The sequence below is a fragment of the Rhodnius prolixus genome, unplaced genomic scaffold (genome assembly GCF_049639745.1).
Source record: "Rhodnius prolixus isolate KJV_2025 unplaced genomic scaffold, Rpr scaffold_4, whole genome shotgun sequence".
NCBI lineage: Eukaryota > Metazoa > Arthropoda > Insecta > Hemiptera > Reduviidae > Rhodnius > Rhodnius prolixus.
Window position 1 is genome coordinate 14567709 of NW_027411614.1, and position 18499 is coordinate 14586207.

An 18499-nucleotide genomic window follows, 5' to 3' on the forward strand; every position below is an offset into this window, starting at 1 on the left:
GATTACTTTTGCTTCCCAGGGACGTTCTGTTTGGACAATCCCCTCTAAAACCTACGTGTATTTATAAGCACCTCAGCCTGTCTACTGTGGATAGTTCATTGGTTGGCCTCATATTCAAACTGATTCAGATCATTGGAAAATTTCCCTTTATAACACGAAAAGATACGGAGAAATGCAAACACTTAAAAAAACTAGTGGAAGGTGGAAGATTAATTAATTCTATGAATTCTTTAATCTTTGTTGATCACCATCAACAAAGATTAATGCGCACCCGCAGCATATGGTTTTTATTATATCCTCGATGAACAGTTTCTTTTAATTTCTTGTAGGATCGAGTGTAAGTGTTGGGTATTAGTAGTAATGTATAATATCTCTGATGTCACATGCGCCCTCTTATACTCAAAATAGGGCTAAATTAAAGTTCTAAGGGAAGAATACATCCCACTAACCAGCTGCCTATGTTCTCTAGAAAAATCCTAGGATTTGCGGAGCAGATTGGAATAACTACTTCCTAACACCAGATTCCTCCCTCACTTCTCCAAGGAGTATTTATTTATCCTAACATTTAGGGACCATCCAGCCTTTCCGAGTAAACCCTTAGGTTTAGGGAAGTGGTGAGAAAAAAAAGTTTTCGGATATCTCGCTCCCAAGCGCCGTTCGCTCCCTTCTTGGCTTTGTGTATTGTTTTACTGTTTCACATCATTCAATTCAGAACACGCGCTAAACACATTTTTACATGTTTGAGGAGCTTCAAAACATTACCGGTAAAACCTAAATTTCGAACTATGGCTGTTGGGCCTTCTACCCTACACTTCTAAGAAAGGGAAAAAAACAGTAACACATGTTCAAGCAAGCTATGATGAATAAAATAATATCGCTAATAATAATTGCTTGTGAATCCCCCCCTTACTTATGGGAAGAAGTGTTATTATACAGCATTGCGATATGTCTTTTCTCTAGGAACTTGGCACTTTTTACTTTTTTCCTTTGTTTATTTTGGTTGGCTCAATAGACTTTTGTTTATAGCAGTCCCTATACGAGATCATAAAGTGGATAAACAATGTTTGCGAAGTTGTCGTGGGAGGGAATATTTGATTTACAAGAAACAGATATATATACATATATCGACATTTAGCCTAGCATTTTATCCTACTATGTTTGTTTAAGCGCACGGCAGGTATGATTGATTGGTAACGAACGAACAAGAGAGTGGGTTTAGCCAAACGGTCCGTACTGTGGTACAGAGTGGCTCGACGTCTTCCGTGATAACTTGCTAGAGTATACGACTGAGACTGTCAGTAAGCCCCGGACAGAGCTCTAGTCTTACTCTGTGGAGCGTTCAAACAACCTCTCCTCCTCACGACTGACATGATCAGGGCTAAGAAGTATAAGCCAAGGCGAGTCCTCAATTTTTTTAATTTTCCTTCTTTTAATTTTTCAAATATATATTCATAGGTCGAATAATGCATCAAGAAGTAATTTTAGAAGAGATGAAAGTTTGAAAAAAGCGCGCATTAACAGAGGGTATTCCTCGTATGTTTAACTAGCTAAGCTGCTATGACAACATATGCAAAACAAACAAAACGAGGGTTTTGCTCGTGTGTTTATCTCCCACATACTGACATGTAGTCTCAAAATTGCAGTTTTATAATCCACATAACTACCTACTTTTGCCCACACAATGAAGAGAATTACTTGACCTCAGTAAGCATTTTTAATTCAATCCTATTCTTCATTTTTCAAGGGTGTGAAATAATAAATTCATTAATTCCTTAATCCAACTAGTAACTACTTAAAAAATCATTTCTAGTACATTGTATACCCCAGTTTAGAACTCTAAGCACCTAATAAAACGTATAATAGTGTGAAAAAGTATAATGTACGAATAATAAAGTGAACTGGAAAAAAAAAATAGATAGTTCCTTTAAGGTATTCATGTGATAACTTCAGCCTATATAAAAAATTATTTATTTTATTTCTTTCTTTTTATGTTCAACAGAAAGGCGCCTAAGATGGATTTGTTCCGCAAACGAGCCAGCGACTATTCAGCCGACAATGCGTACCGTGAAGCCGTAACCAAACTGAAATATCTCTTAGCTGATTCTTACACGCCAGTTACAGTCCACAAGTTCACGCCGGTAGGTATTTTGTAGCAAAGAATCTTTTATATAAAATTAATCCAACAACTTATAAAAAATTATTTAAAGCATACGTAATTTAATATATTATATACATATAAATGATAGTAATAAGTAATATCTGAATAATACGTTTTATTCTCCTTGCAGAGCATGATCTGATAATTGTACCGATGATAATTTTTTTCCGTTAGCGCTGACCGGTTTTGGATTTTTATTTATCGACAGAATTTGGCTCTCTAAGTTCATGACATTGACTCTTACTTGTAAAGTTCCTTATCACGACAAACTAAAATTAAACTAAATCTGCCGGTAGGAACAGTTCTGAACCACCCAGAATTGTAGCCAATAAAATTCCAGTACATTAAAAATGTGACAGTGCTGGATAATAATGATAACTTTAACAGCCTGAACATGCATTTATTTACAATTTTCAAACGGTTTGGATTTCCTTCCTTCATCACAGATTGATTCATCAGTTTGGTGAAGAGAATTTGTCGTACAATTATAATATCGTTAAACTTTGACATTGAAATTGATTATCAGCAAGTGTAGAAGTTACTAAATGTAGCAGGCAGTAATAACAGAAATATTACGAGTGGTAGTCAAATTTTCAGCAACCGTTTAAATCAACCTTTGAAGATAGATGATCGTCCAAACCGGGCAGAAATAAAGTGCAGGTGACTGATCAAATCTCATCTTTTTTATTTACTTTATTCACATGTTTCTAATGGTCATGAAAATAAATCTTTATATCAACTTTGATGTAAAATTAACTATGCAGTGCAATCGACAATTTATTATCAATACATTTTTATTTTATTTTTTTAGCAGGAAATTTGTCCTGCTATCGGCTTTAATAGACTCCTTATTTTTGTAGTTAGCACACATTAAATACTGATTTCTTTTTCAGGCTTAATTTTTATCAAATTTGAAATAGAAGGTTTTGATTTTTTCGTTTAAATATAAATATAAAATATGCCTCAGAGCTCAGAATCTTTGTTTTGCTAAACTTCAAACATTGTGTCATCGAAGATATTCGGTGATTCTGCAAAATTAGTATAACATATGTAAAAATACTTGTTGATTCTACAGATGCTTACCCACGAAAATAGACATTCTGACATATTCACACATGCAATGTTTATTTTAGTTTTTACTCTTTGTTTACTTGCATGCATATTTATACTAGCGAACATATGTGTCAATTCTGTAGTTAATGAAAAACTAAAAAAAAAGGCTATGAAAGTATTAAAAAATGGTTAAAAAAAATTGGGTATTTTTTTTTACTTATTTATTCAGGTTTATTGGAGAATAGTTAAAAAATATTTTGGGTGAGAAATTCCGAACATTTGCAATAAAACAAGCCATAAATTTGTTCCATTTTTTGAAAAAATGTTATGTTTCCCTTAATATATTTTCTTATGAATGTTACACTTTCGCTTAACTCAGTGCTAACGTTCTCTCCTTAGTCCGAGCTGCCCGATTTCCAGTGAGTTCCCATTAAATTTGCTCGCGAGTCATCTCACAAAAAGTAGGAAGTCCTTTTAATTGAAAATGATAAGCTCTGTTTGTGTGAAAGCACGAAAAGTCCAATAACTGTCTGTGGCATAATGTCTTTACTGAACAAAAATGGTTTCACTTTAATTAAAGGATCTTTGGGTTTTCAATACGGCTTTTTTTTCCTAAAGGATTTGGCCCAGGTTTATGATAGTGAACACATTTTTCAACTCGTCCACTGGCAGTAAGATTATCGATGGCACATTGTTTTGTTAATTAAAGTAATTTATTTGGTCTTAACATTTTTCTAAACCGTATTTTTCGCTGTGTCTCCTATCTCTAACAGATGAAGTTCTTTGTTGAAGTTAACAGAAATTAGTATTGTATCGACGATGTACTTTAAATTATTGTTTATTTTGCCATTTAATTTGATACCATTACTTCCAAACTACTTTTGAAAATAACTACATAGGTATAGATGTAAACAGTAAAAGTTAGATGGCTTGTTCTTCTGGCGAAGCCGTGAGAGTCGTATACTCACAGGTGCTGTTGCTGCCTTTTGTCTTCAGTAAAGATTGGTTATCATTTGTTTGCCATATATACATATATATATATATATATATAAAATTTTCAACGCTGCAATCTTTACAGGTTAGCAAACATATGCTTCTCCTTAGAAAGAAAACCAAACTGAGTGTCACTTATGTTACTCTTTTAAAGCATAATTATGTCTCTTTGGTTTTAAAGCTTTGACTATAATTGTAACATAGAATATTTATAACATTAAAATAACATTGGAAAGCAAACAACATTTAACAACCAAATTTCTGACAATAACCCCAGGGTGTACTGAGAGGTCCACACCAACTACACCATCACCATCACCACTGTACATTCGACATTCCATCAACTACTATTGACAAACCAACACCATTACCACAATTTGAACAAGCGAAACAGCGATCATTACAACTGCTACCAAAGAGACCAGAAACATCTGCTGATACACCACCAGAATTCATGTCATTCATGAGGAGGCAGGAGGATTATATAGAGCAATTAGAAAAGGAAAGCCATTGTTGCAGGGTAGTTATAAGTTATCATAACAAATAAATCATTTCACACTTTTCTTTTTTCAATTTTCCCACACTTTTATTCTCGTATGTGTAAAAAACGCAATTTAAAATTTTATTTTATTATTAAATATGAAAAATATTACTAACAAAAGACTTACATTAAAAAGTTTGATATATTTACAAAACGTTAACTTTTTTCATACTAATTCTCATGTGCATGATTGTATATTCCTCGTATTATGTTATCGAGAAAGTGTGTGTAAAATACAGGAAGAGGTTGCCAACATGTTAGAAAAAGTAAGAGAGGTAATGGCTGAAAATGATAGACTCAGAGCTGAGAAGAAAGATTACGCAGTCTCAACTGAAGAAGATAATGATTCTGAAGAACTAAACGATAAGGTTGCATAATGTTAAATGCATTATGTATATGGATACTTTTTGATGCATGGCTAACCATTCTTAAAACCCTTTAAGCATTTTTAAAGTTGTGCGCAATATATTCTGCTCAAGTATACTTTGCCAGCTCGAAATATTCCAAAATTTTCAATTTCGGTCAAAAAGTGTCAATTTCCTTTCCTTCACCCTAATCATTTAAATAGAAAGAGACTTCAGTGCGTATTATTTGTTTGAGGATATAACACCTTCAGCTTCAACGAAGAATGAATGGTTTCTTTGAAACGATGCGCATTATCCCGGAAGAATACATATGTCTGCTTCTCGCAAAGTAACGATTCTTCCCTTTCCGAAATCGTTAACTGGGTAGCTGTCTGCCCCTAAGTTTATTTAAGCATAAATACAATAAAAATCTATCTGCCGTTTCTTCCACATCATTTTTCTTTTTTCTTATCATTAACGCCCTTATAGTTGTCTCTTTCTAAACTTACGGCGCCACTCGAATTGGGATGGCATGTGCTAATGTGTTTGACTTTCACATAATATTACTCTCTTTCCACTTTATGATATTTATTTTTTATGAACAATAATACCATTTAGCATTCTTATTTGTCTAATTGTTTATTTATCTAGGTCGCTTAATAATTTTTTTTTTTTTACGAGCTTTGATTATTAGTGTTAATTTGGTTTGAGTTTGCATTTCTTATCATGAAAACGTAATTGAAAAATTGAAGCAATCCAAGCAAAAAATGTCGGCTTTCAGCATTAATGTTAATTAAAGCTATGGTTTTTGTGTTTGCCTGCATACCATAATACAATTTTGATATTCATATAAATAGAACTTTGCTAAATCAAGCTTTTTCAGCTATATGCATCTCATAAAAACGTCACTCTACACCGCTTCTTTGCTAAATCACTGTTGTAACTACATGTACATATACTTTATATTTGATGTCTTAATTAGAAATATTTGCTTTTTGTGTTTATGACTTTTATTTTATAATTTAATATTTTATTTATTTTTTTAAAAGAAATGTCAAAATAATGATTACCCGGTTTTTCTTTATTTCCCAAAAATTTGTTTTTTTGGATAAGGTTTATTTTGGAAATGGACGCCTCAAATATTGTGTCTTTAACAATTGTTTTCTCACCCCAATTTCTACTAATCTCAGAAACATTTTTAAAAATAGATACATTAAAAAATGTTTACATTATATTTTCCAGAGCATTAAGAAATTGGAAAATATAAAATAATTTTATTAGTGTCGCGTCGATACCATAATGTTCTTACGCAGGTTCAAGAGGAGGTTCAGTAGCTCCCCCACTTATTCAAGGCCTGTTCTTTTGCATTTCCAAATCAATCCATTATCCTTCTCTCAACTACCAGTCGTCATGTTGTTTACTTACGAACTTAAGGCCAAGATTGACTATGAGGTATGTCAAGTAAGTCGGGCGGGCAACAATTTAACATTTTCAAGAGCACTTTGTCTGGTACAGCATTTACACTTTGTCTTGAATTTCTCCTTATAAAAATGAAAAATAAAACAATGGCTGAAGAACGAATTAAAATAGAAATTATTTATTTATTGCATTTCAAGTAAAGTAGTTGCTTTTATACAGAGCATTCCTTCAATGCGATTCAATGTTCTATTTCAAGCAAATCTTATTTCGTGGTCATTAATTGTCTATTTAATTTCAAGGGAACAAAAAAGAAAACATCCACCTTTAAAACATCGGGGCCTAATATAGTTTTTGAATCGAGAATCAGCGAATTAGAAGCGCAGTTAACTCAGTGCAAATTGGAACTTAGAAAGGCACAGGATGAAGCGGCGTTTTTAAAATCTCAGACTAAAGTGACTGAACCGGGTCAATACGCCAATGAAGCTACCAAACAAATTGAAGCTCTCCAGAGGTGAGATATTTAAAAAAACAAAAAAGTATGTTTAAAAACTACTTATTAGGAAAAATAGTTCAGAAAGGTACAACTTCTTTCTCTAAAAATTCATTACCTGAGTTAAAATAATACTGGAATCAACTTATTACTTCTTTACTTAACCATCTATTTATAATCCATTTTTTGTTAGATCTTATTGTTTGAGAGCTTAAAAAAATCTTATATTATATAATCTTATATTCTCTAAAAGCTGAATTTATTTATTAAAATAATAAAATGATGTTGAAAATATGGTTAGGACCTTAGTGAAAATATCGTTGATTTTATCCGCCGTGGCACGCATGTTTTTGTTTTTCTGACTGGGTTTTTCATACAACTTCAGAGTTAGATTTATTCAGTTTGGTGTAGAGAATTTGACTTCCACTATATTTCTGTCTTACACTAAACTTGTTATTACTGACTTTTGCGTCCTTTTTCAACTTCTGCATCTTTTTATTAACCGTTTTTCACTTTTTATTAATCATTATTTTGATTTTAACAAATTACAGCAAGTGTAATGTACTCGTATAACAGGAACATCTCTCATAATTCATCTTTCAGGAACATTAAAAATATGAGCACTACTAAGAATAAAACCAACGATAATAAAATTATATTAGATGTTTTATGAAATAAGAATTCTACAAGAACTATCTTTCTCTATGTTCTATAATGTTGGCTTGCATGACATTGAATATTGATTGCATTTAAAAGTCCCCCCTTTTTACTTAGATTCCAAGTTATTGATAATCATTTATCTATTTTCTGTTTTTTGTTTTAATATAACATACTATGTGCTTTTCTTTTCGGGGATTTATAACACGAAGTTGATTTTTTTTATTAAAATAATAAAATGATGTTGAAAATGTCGTTAATGTCGCTAGGACCGTAGTGCTGGATAATATTTTAATTTGTCGGTTTTTTTTAATTTGTCATGTTTTGTGAATATCAACTAATCTGAGACAATAAAAGGCAAACTTTGTAATTAAAAAAAAAAAGAAAAAAAGAATAATAAATTTTATATACATACTTTTTTTTGTCTAGTTACGTTTAATCTTCTCCTCGACATCTTATCAAGACAATAATTTTTTTTATTAGCTAATTAATAATAATTGATTAATTTGTTTGCATGAACATGTTTTATAAAATGCTCATTTGATGTATTGATTATCCTTTAAGCCTTAACCTAGGGTAGGATGATAGTTTTTCAAACTTTTTTTTTATAAACACGAGATTCTAGTAGTTAACAAACCAACAACGGAAGCAAGTTAAAACAAAAATTTATTAAAATTTTAAAAATTGAAATTATTCGAGGAGATAAGACAGTTTTGGAATTGAGCCGTCCGAAAGTCGAATTCCACCTCTAGCAAATGTTGTAGCGTTAACAGCCTGAAACGAACGTCCGACTTTTGCTATAAATTTAAAACCACGCAACTGATCAAGAAAGGTTGACTGGGTTCTGGAGTTCTATTTAACAAAAACCAGTAGTTTTTTCTTAATTACAATTTTAAAGGAAATGTAAATAAAAGCAAAATGGAATAACATCTGTCACTCCAGTGAATTTGCTAATACCGTTAACTACAACTATTCGATCAAGAAATAATATTCATTTTCAAAAGTCTAATAAATTAGCATTAACTTTTTAATTTTTAGAGAAAGAGATGAACTTAATGAAACAATCAACCATTTGCAATTATTAGTAAACCAGTTAAAAGATAAAGAAGCATCAGCTACTCAAAAAGTTAAAAGGAGTCTTGACTTGATTGATCAGACTCACTTCGACAAGAACCAGGTAATTAATACTGTACGTATACTTTATTCCATATTACATCCTGTATAAAAATGTGCTGTGGTGTTGCAACATATTTATTTATTTATACTTTTTATTAGTCATTACTCTAATTTTAAAATTAATAGCAATAACACAATAAACAAATAAATTATTCAACTCCATTAGCACTTTAAAAAAATACACTTTTGTACATTACGGTACAATTAATTCACATTTTTTACATAAATGGTGCTTTACATCTTCCACTCTTTCTGTAAGTAAATAATTTATAACCATACCCACCATACATATATTACATTAGGTTTGGCATTTTATTATTTTTATTAATTTAATGCTTTTATTTGTTGACAAAATAATATGTTCACATTGTATTTCTTGCTTCATAGTTACTTTACTTATAGTCACTTTTTGTAATAGTAATTTGTTAACCACATAGAAACAATAATTTTTAATTTCATTTTAAGTGCAAAACAACACTTGTTTCAAATTCATTTGCATAATGATTTTGCATAATACTTATATCACTAGTAAACAGGTTGCTAGAGCAGTTTAATAAAGATTAAATTCATGATTAATGTTATAATCTGTAATGAAAGAGTGTTACTTTAAAAATACATTTTTAAATAAATAATTATTCAAGGTATCTGTAGTTTTTAATGTGAAAATAAATTGAAATAAATACTGAAAATTATTTAAAAAATATAAATAAAATTAATCTAAAATATTTTTATGTATAGCCCAGATAAATATTAATATGATTTATTTTTTTATTTACTTAGCTTGAGATGGAGGTACGTCGTTTAAAATGTGAATTAGAAAGAATGAATGATAAACAACGCGAATCTATGCAGGAAGCTGCCAGGAGGGTGACGGAAGCTGAGCGGAGGTACACTATGCAGGTAATTTATAAACAATTTTGTTATTATATTTTGTTAATTATTATTATTTATCTGATTCTTTTTGCGGCGATGGCCACACGTCCTTCTTAATACAAAATGTTGATATCCTAGAATGGTTGCTTTGTAAGCTTGCCAAGGTGGCGCACTAAAGGCTTTCATCGTGAAATGGGTATCGTTCACTCTACTCATGTCTCTGGTGCACAAGCATTTAGTACAGTTTTATTAGGAATCTTACACGATTGGCTGAGAATAACAATAGTAGTCTAAAAGAGCTAAGTGTCGAGGACGAGACACCAAATTGAGTATGATTGAATGATTAAAAAACTAAGTTCTTTTGATGTTTATTATTTTTTTAAGATTTTTATTTATTTCAAGTTTTTGTATTTTGGATTTAAACTAATTTCAATAACAATGAAATGCTTCATTCAGAAGTAATAGAAAAATGTTTTAAATTATTTTTCGTGGAAGTAAATGGTTACATGGTTAAACTGTACAGTCAGCTTTTTATCTTAACAACTAAACGAATTATCTTATGTAGTAAAAATAAATTAATTTGATTATTAAGCAGTGATTTGTTGTTTTTAGATTGAACGCTTGAATAGCGACCTTGCTGCGCAGTGGGATACCGCCAACAGGCTTAATTTGGACTTGGACCGTGCACGCCGAACAGAGCAAGAATTAAGAAGGGATTTAGCACAAAAAAATTCTGTCATTGATGAATTAAAAAAAGAACTTACCACTAAAACGAGTAAATATCTTACAAGTTGATTGTTGAGACACTATTTATTTCTTGCAGCGTAATCAACAGATTGGTACAATCTATGGAAGTGTGCAAAATTTAAAAAATTACAATAAATTACGTAGAATATTACCTAAAAACGACATTAAACATTTTTTGAGATGCACAATATAAAAAGCCAATAGCCAATAAATTAATTAAAGCTGAGGCTATTTTCAATTTTTCTTTACTAATGCTAGAATGAAGTTCCAAGAATGGTTCAGATCATTGCAATATTAGATAAATTGACATTGCAATGTTCAGTGTGAAAAAGTAGTGAAATAGTATATTTACTTTAGTTTATTTGTTTCAACAGTTTTAAAATGAATGCATTCTAGGCAATCTGCAAAGTGAAGCGTTAACGGCGGGCGCGGAGAGAGAAAGCCTGGAATCAGAATTATCGGCATGCCGTCTGGCCTTGGAACGAGCAGAACGAAGTGCTCGCCAAGAGACCAGCCGTCTCCAAGCAGAAGTAGCCTCGTTAAGACAACGCATTGATAGAGCTGATGCTGATTTGCTACACAGCCGAAAAGAAAACTTACGTCTTTCTGATAACGTAGCTTCTCTAGAGAAAGAAGTAAGAAAATAACTAGTCTGAGTTTTGTTTTAAATTTTCTCTTTCCAGCATCCAGACAACTTTTGCAAGTTGTTTTTGGTGTTGCACAACGGCTATACGTCCAGTTTATTACTTTGTTTTTTCTTTGAATTCAACATTGTAATCCATTAAAAAAAGTGTGGTTTTTGACATTTGCCAAGAAGCCATTGTCGAGCAGATGTTTCCCCAATATATGAAACTAAATTAAGATCTGATTCTTTGTTCACAGTTAAATTTGGCTAAGCTGGCAAAAGAATCAACACCTGGAACAGAATCTAAAAGAGGCGATGATCTTGCCACAATGATAAAAGAAATGGACGCAAAACATGGTAATTGTTAATAGAGCGAATTAAATTAATTTCACTTAACACCACGAAATCTGTGTGATGAATAAAAGATCAAGTTCATGTAATCACTATTTATTATTATTATATAAGGAAATGTTTGTTATTAATATATTTTACAAATTATACATAACACTATCACAATCAGAACTACAAACATAATTTTACGCAAAAACTGTCAAGTAAAAAAAATTAATAAAACGTTCAAAACTAAAATAGAGACAGAAAAAAAGTCTCTGGAACTCCACCTAAGTATTAGTTTCGTCCAAAACATTTGCAGTTTTGCGCTGGTTGTGGTCTGTGGCCTGGTCTTGCCTTAAAAATCATATGATGGTTCATATTCCATATGAATTTCAGTGCAGAGTGTAGCTGAGCTAGAAGGCATGATCCAGTCACAGACGCAACTAATGGAAAAACTTAAAAATGAATGTCAAAACCTGACAGAACGGCTCGAAGATTCATCCGCGAGGCACAAGTAAGACATCGCTGTTAGCTTTTTTAAACACAAAATTCAATTTTCATTTATTTTTGTAAGTTTTCATTTCTTTTATTATTATTATTCTTTATACAAATGGGTAAAAGATAATATATTCAGTTCGTTTTTCTCAACCGAAAACATATTAAAATATGTTCTGTGGTACGAAGGGAGTAATGCTGCATTATTGTAAAAAATACATCTACACATTTACATATCCAAAGAGAGAATAACAAATAAATGAACAAAAAAGAGAAATATAATAATGATTTGAAAAAACGTGCCTTATATGTGAAATGGTTTTGTCACTTTTGAGACAAAGAAATTGAGGGCTCCCTAAAGGACAATAAGGAGGCGAGGCCAGCGGAGAAAAGGCGGCGAGCAAAAGTTAAAGTTGATGTATCTATAAAAGTCAATCGTAAACAACTACATAAGTCTTCGAAGGTCAGTAATTAAATGTTAGATGTCGGATGTAGCTATTTGCAACCCATCGGTGTATAGAAATTGTGTTTGCGATTGGAACACCAATATGTTATATTCATACATTTTAGGAAAATTTAATGAAAATTTATTAATTATATAATATAGAACCTGGCATGAAATACACTGTTTATAATAATGTCGTAGGCTTTGCCATTACATATCAATTTATTTCAAAATTAGTAAAAAAAAAAACCAATTATCAATTGGATTTAATTGCTTGTTAAGTTGTTGATGTGCCCATAATTAATTATTCGAATTTAGAGCTTTTGGTGTATAATTCTGTTAGAGCAATAATTTTCTTTTACCCATTTAATTTTTATTTTGCAAAAGTATATAATGTTTTTTTTGCAATATTTACCTGAATAAAGTTTTTGTTATTTAGTAGAGTAGTTAAGCTTATTATTAAAGTGATCAGAAAGTAATTTGTCACTGTTATTTTATTTATTTGTGTTTGCTTTTTAATAAGAGTACTTCACAGTTAATAATCGCCAAATTATTTTGGTAAAGCGTACTTTCTGATCCTATTCTTATTTTACCAAATTTTTGTAATTTTCTGTATAACTTTGCTGTACTTGTAATTGCGTTTTAAAGTCGATTTATTCAGACAAACTTTGTTTTAAAGTATATAAGTTTGATACAATAATTTTTACATAGCAAAGATAGTAAGGAAATATTTCGTTCACTAATTTTGGCGGGATTTGTACATTGCTGGGTATTTCAGAGCAGATAAAAATTATCTAATGGCAGAAAACGATGCCCTACTTGGGAGACTGGGTACTATATGGCAAAGCTGTAAAGATATGCTGTTCACAACTGAAGAATTCCATCACTTGGAAGTGGAAGAGAGAATACAATGCGGGTGGAGGAGTAGCGCAATCTCTAGAGGAGTTCCAGAGGAATTACTGGACGAGAATGAAACAGATTGGGCGGCATATGCATTACAACACCTTACACATCCACAACACCACACTCCCTTTGGGGCAACTACAATACCAGAGTACTTCTCTATTCTTTGAATTTCTATATTTTATTTATTTTTCTATTACAGGCAGGAAATGGCAGGCCTACAAAATAATATAGAATATCTAAATAGTAAACTAGAAGCTCCTATAAACTTTGAAAATCAAGAATGGCGAGGTATTTACAAAATGGTAGAGGAGCACGATTTAGATTGAGCCATGCTTACAATTAATAATAAAAGCAATTTTTTCAACATGCTTACGGAATGCATACTTGAAAATAATATAATCTTAAGGATTAATTTTTAGGCAATTAGGGGAAGAACAAATACTTTTAATGATTCACTCAATAGTTTCTAGGATTGCACAATCCTGTTATTTCAATCAAACTCAGTAGCTAGATGCAAATTGATACTTAGTAGGCGCTCCTTCAATTAGTTGGCTTAAATATCTTAAATTTTCGAAAGAATTATTTGAAATTCATCTTTATAGGTTATTTAAATAAATTTGTCAAAAAAAACCTTTTTTTTTAGTTTTTGCTTTTGTCACTAACAAATAATAAATATTTAAGTAAGCGATGAAGAAAGATGATTCAAATCTATTTTGATGCCAAAAATTTAAAACCTTGGTTTTTATTTCGAGCCCAATGACTTATTTTAATTTCATAGTAATAGAAGTAGGTTTACTGGCATATATATGTATGAAAACGTCAGCTTAATGGAAAGTTAGAAGCTTAATTATATTGATTTTTGCATTTTTCTTTATCTTTTCCTCAAAGTTTATTTGCTTAAGCTTTTTAGATTCAACTGATAGCTCAAAATTATCGTTTCATTACCTTTCATTAGTTTTGCAATTTTTATAATTTTTCTAATAAATTTATATAATTTTCAGATGACGGAATGGTGGGCAACTATGAACAAGATACGAGAGACTACGAAAGGGTGGAGGGCAATGGAGGAGGGCAGGCGAATGATTTGAATGGCTATAACGGAGTAATGACTTCTGGTGAAAATTATATTCAAAATGGACAAAAAGATCCGTACGAGGATCAATATTCACTTCGTGAACAATACAGAAATAATGAAATTGGATACGGAAAAGAGCCAAATTACAACAATCAAAATATCTATGAACAAAATCAATTTAATGATCAAAATGGTGGGTACACTGAACAAGCTCCAAATTATGGGCAACAACATGGAAATTATACAGACGATCAGAACGATTATTCAGCTGCGCAATCAATAAAATACAATGAACAGACTTCAAATAATTATGTAGAAGATAATCAAGATTATTCCACACGACCTGAGGAATATTCTACTCAAGAACCAGGAAGTTATCATCAACAACCTGAAAGTTACCCCAGTCAAGGAGAGGAATATAGAGACAGATATGTTTCTCATCCACAAGAAACATCAGCTAATTTCAATCAGCAACCAGGCGGTAATTATACTGATGGTAAGGACTACGTTAAACAGTCTGATGAATACAACCCTCAGTCAGCAGGCTATAAGGCACAACCTACCAACTATCCTTCTCAAGCAAGAGATTATAATGTAAACCAAGAAGGATATGGTCCGCAACCGAACGAACAAATTAAAGGACCGAACGGAAAGTATAATCAACAAAATGATAAAGATTATCCTGCACAAAATAATGAATATGCTAAACAAGGAAGTTATGCAGAACAACTAAATAATTATACCAACAGTGGGCCCGAATTCAGAACAGAACAAGAAGAAAACATTTCCCAACCGATGGAGCCAATAAAGAGGCAAGCAGCAAACTACAGTCCACAACCTAGTGGTAATTATGCGCCAGGCCGTAACGGATATAGCCCTCAGCTTAAGGAATATCCAGTTCAATCACGAAATTATGCAGAACAACCTAATAAGTACCCACAGCAAGCGTATGATTATAGGGTGGAACAAGAAGGTTATGCTACACAACCGGATCACTACACATCAAAGCAAGAGAAAAATGCTTATAATTATCCTAAGCAATCCATCAACTACCAGAATCAATCAGGAGCCTACAATCCTCAAAGTCCTGAAAGTTACATAGCACAAGACAATTATGGCCAAAGACAGCAGGGGGGTGGCTATTCAGAACAACCAGCTCGTTATACACCAACTGCTAGAAATTATTCTCCTCAGAATGACAGTTACAGTAAACATCTGCCTGAATATTCTTCTCAGCAGCCTGGTAGTTACCCAGAGCAGAATATAGAATTCCGTTCTGCCCAGCCTTCTAGTGAGCATCGGACTCTGCCAGAGTATAAATCACCGGAGGTGCTCAGTAAAACATTGCCAAATGAACAAGTAATTGCTAACAGACAGCACACACCAAAAGATGATCTCATTCATCACGATACAAACAGACAAGAAAATGAACTCAATCCGCCAATTCTTACAAGTTATTCTGAACCACAAGAACAAAATCCATCACAAGCCGTGGAGAGTCTAGCGGCTGAAACAAATGATTACTCTGGTCAGCCTAAAGTTATGCGAGAAGAGGTAAGTTCTGATCAAGCTGGTAGCTATCAAGATCAGACTGACGGCTCTACTATGCAGACGGACGAATATGAAAAACTGGCCCAAAGTGAAGGGCCTTCAGATGATCAAACTGGTTCGACGATACAAACAGAGCCATCACCGAAAACAGAAACTAACTTTGCTGTTAACCCTAATGAGGAAGAATCTAATCTAGATCCTCAACCTCCAGATGTAAAAACTGAAAACCCAGAAACTCAACAAAGAACTGTAGAGGTTGTCAAATCGCCAGATGAGCACACTCAAAATTATGTACCATCCCCTGAGCCCAGTGATACACGGCAATCTCCCCCAATGAAACAGCTACCTTCCCAACTTAGCAAACAGCAAGTACCTCAACCAACAAAGCAAACAGGTCCGCCAATTAAACAGCAAGGACCAACGTCTACTAAACAACCATCTTTGACCAAGCAGCAGGCGGCGCCTAAACAGCCACCACCACAAAATAGACCACCGCAAACGGCTAAACAACAGAATCCTCAAACGAAACAGCAACCATCATCACAGTCAAAATCTATGCCGGGCCAAACAAAACAGCCTTCAGTCAAACAGTCAGCACCCTCGACCAAATAAAGTTCCAAACCAGCTTCCGGAGGCGGTGCAAAGAGTAAAACATAATAAAATATACTTTGGAAAAAATGACCTAATTTACTAACCACTGAGATGTCACCATAACGAAATCAACTCATAATTGATTTGTAAGCAGTAGATAGTCAATTATTGATAGATTGAAATTTAAAAATATATTTAAAATTTTGTATTCATAAAAACAGTTAAATGAAAGGAGCAAATATTATTTATGTAATAATATACAAACATGAGTACTCTTTTTATAAACATCTACCATAGTTCTCTTACCAGGAGCTTCTTACAGCTTACTATCCGGTAGTGGAGAGTGTTGTCTGTAATGAGTAAAACACTGTCCACACACCGAGAGTGCACTGGAAAAATGTTACGTACCTTAAATTAAAAACTTTCGTTCCTGCATCCAAAATTAAAAAGTTCCAAGATTTAAACTGTAAGGGGTTTAAGTTCATTACAATAATCAACTTTAAGCATTTTATAGAAGCCAGAAATTTTTCCACTGACAATTACCTTTAATGGATCAGCTATTTTTTCTGTGGCTAACGAAAGTGAACATTATTAAAATTAGAATGCTCACAGGGCTTTCCAAATTAAGAAACAAAGAAAGTTAATAGATCTCGTCTCGAGGCTTAGACTACCTTTTTTTTTATACCCAAAGTCTAAAATTAAGAATAAAGATCTTCACGATGAATTCTAGTTTAAGGCACACGAGACGGCATTCCGGTGAAAGTACTTGCTCTAGGTAAACAGAAATGATCTCACAAGGGAAAGAAGGGAGTTTATAAGGAGTGAAGGGAGGATATAATAGAACAAATGAACGGTATAGTCTTGAAGAGGTAGCTTGGAATTGGATTGTTGCAATGGAGCTCATAGCTTGTTGGCTAGGCGAAAGAGACTTCATCGTATAAGTTTTTAAAGTATCATAACTTTTTGAAGCGCTTATAATTAAAACCTAACAAGATTCACACCTACGCGAACAAGAAACATATGTTTCTAGTGAAAATTTAAAAGCGAGAACTCACGGAGGGGAGATAATTAGATTTCACATAATCTTGTAAGAGCATTCAAAAGAGACATGATTTTCATGGTGCATATACTCGTATATTTGCCTTGGTGGTTAGAAAAAAAAAAATACAGATTATTTATTCCTTTTTTTTTTCTTTAAATTTTCATTCTTCTCCGGATTTCAGATCTATATTATTCTCATTACATAATGCAGTTTGTAAAAAAGAACATTACACATAAAATGGCAAGAGAAAATTCTGCTCCAATAAATTTTTCTGTAAAAAATTATTTACAGCCCATACACAAGGCCTTATCTATGCAGAAATTTGGTTCGGTGCATGAAATTATAATTAGCGAGATTGAGATAAGTTGCTTAAAACAGATGTCGCGTATTACATGTGCGTGTCTCATTTACAGTACCTATTTATGTTCATGAAAAGTTCATGTCCTGCTAGTGAAAAAGTGCATTGCATAGTTCAAAAATGCATTAATTGTTTTATATAATCAGTTTCACATTGTGACCAAAAAATATGCGCAAAATATCTATCAGTGGCTAATTTTATATCAAACGTTTTCCATCAATAAATATCTTTTGATTAAGAAATAGTTGGAAGTGAGAGGATGCTAAATTTGGTAAATTTGCCAACAATTCCTAGTCCAAATCTGTTTTTCCATTGTCAAAACACTTTTGAAGGCAAGGGTATTGTTCTGCAATGGACAATTTTTTTTTTCCTCTTTTTCCTTGATCAACACTTTACAAATAATCTAACACGCCAATACTAGTTTAGAAGTACAGAAGTAAAGTGAGACCCCTGTGTAAGTAGGAGTCAATTTCTTTTTTGTACCTACTATTATAATAACATTAAAAAAAAAAGTCGTAATTCTTTTATTCATTGTCGCGTGCAATTATTATATATTAAATTGTTTAAAATATTCGAGAACGAAATTATTGATTATTACCCTAGAACATAAGATATAATTTAAGTAAG

At 32.4% G+C, this 18499-nt stretch overlaps 1 protein-coding gene across 9 annotated transcripts; it reads left to right on the forward strand.

Moving 5' to 3' along the window:
* Nucleotides 1-1246: 1246 nt before the first annotated feature.
* Nucleotides 1247-16690, forward strand: LOC141456487 (uncharacterized). Of its 9 annotated transcripts, none has more exons than XM_074132517.1 (13): nt 1247-1397; nt 2000-2138; nt 4482-4724; nt 4985-5113; nt 6808-7019; nt 8694-8844; nt 9612-9731; nt 10317-10479; nt 10848-11086; nt 11334-11433; nt 11806-11923; nt 13455-13543; nt 14257-16690. In XM_074132517.1, the coding sequence occupies exons 1-13, from the start codon at nt 1369-1371 to the stop codon at nt 16491-16493; spliced, it is 3969 nt and encodes a 1322-aa protein (XP_073988618.1). In that variant the 5' UTR covers nt 1247-1368; the 3' UTR covers nt 16494-16690. The 9 variants fall into 9 exon arrangements, with proteins under 9 accessions (XP_073988618.1, XP_073988619.1, XP_073988621.1 ...); XM_074132518.1 differs by having other exon boundaries at nt 8694-8832; XM_074132519.1 differs by lacking the exon at nt 1247-1397 and adding an exon at nt 1548-1704.
* Nucleotides 16691-18499: the final 1809 nt, after the last annotated feature.

Coding starts and splice junctions, on each gene's coding strand:
- LOC141456487 (XM_074132517.1), top strand. CDS start 1,369: ATGATCAGGGCTAAGAAGTATAAGCCAAG. Junction 8,845..9,611: donor AGAACCAGGTAATTAATACT/GTACGTATACTT, acceptor TTATTTACTTAG/CTTGAGATGGAGGTACGTCG. Junction 11,924..13,454: donor GATTCATCCGCGAGGCACAA/GTAAGACATCGC, acceptor TTTCTATTACAG/GCAGGAAATGGCAGGCCTAC.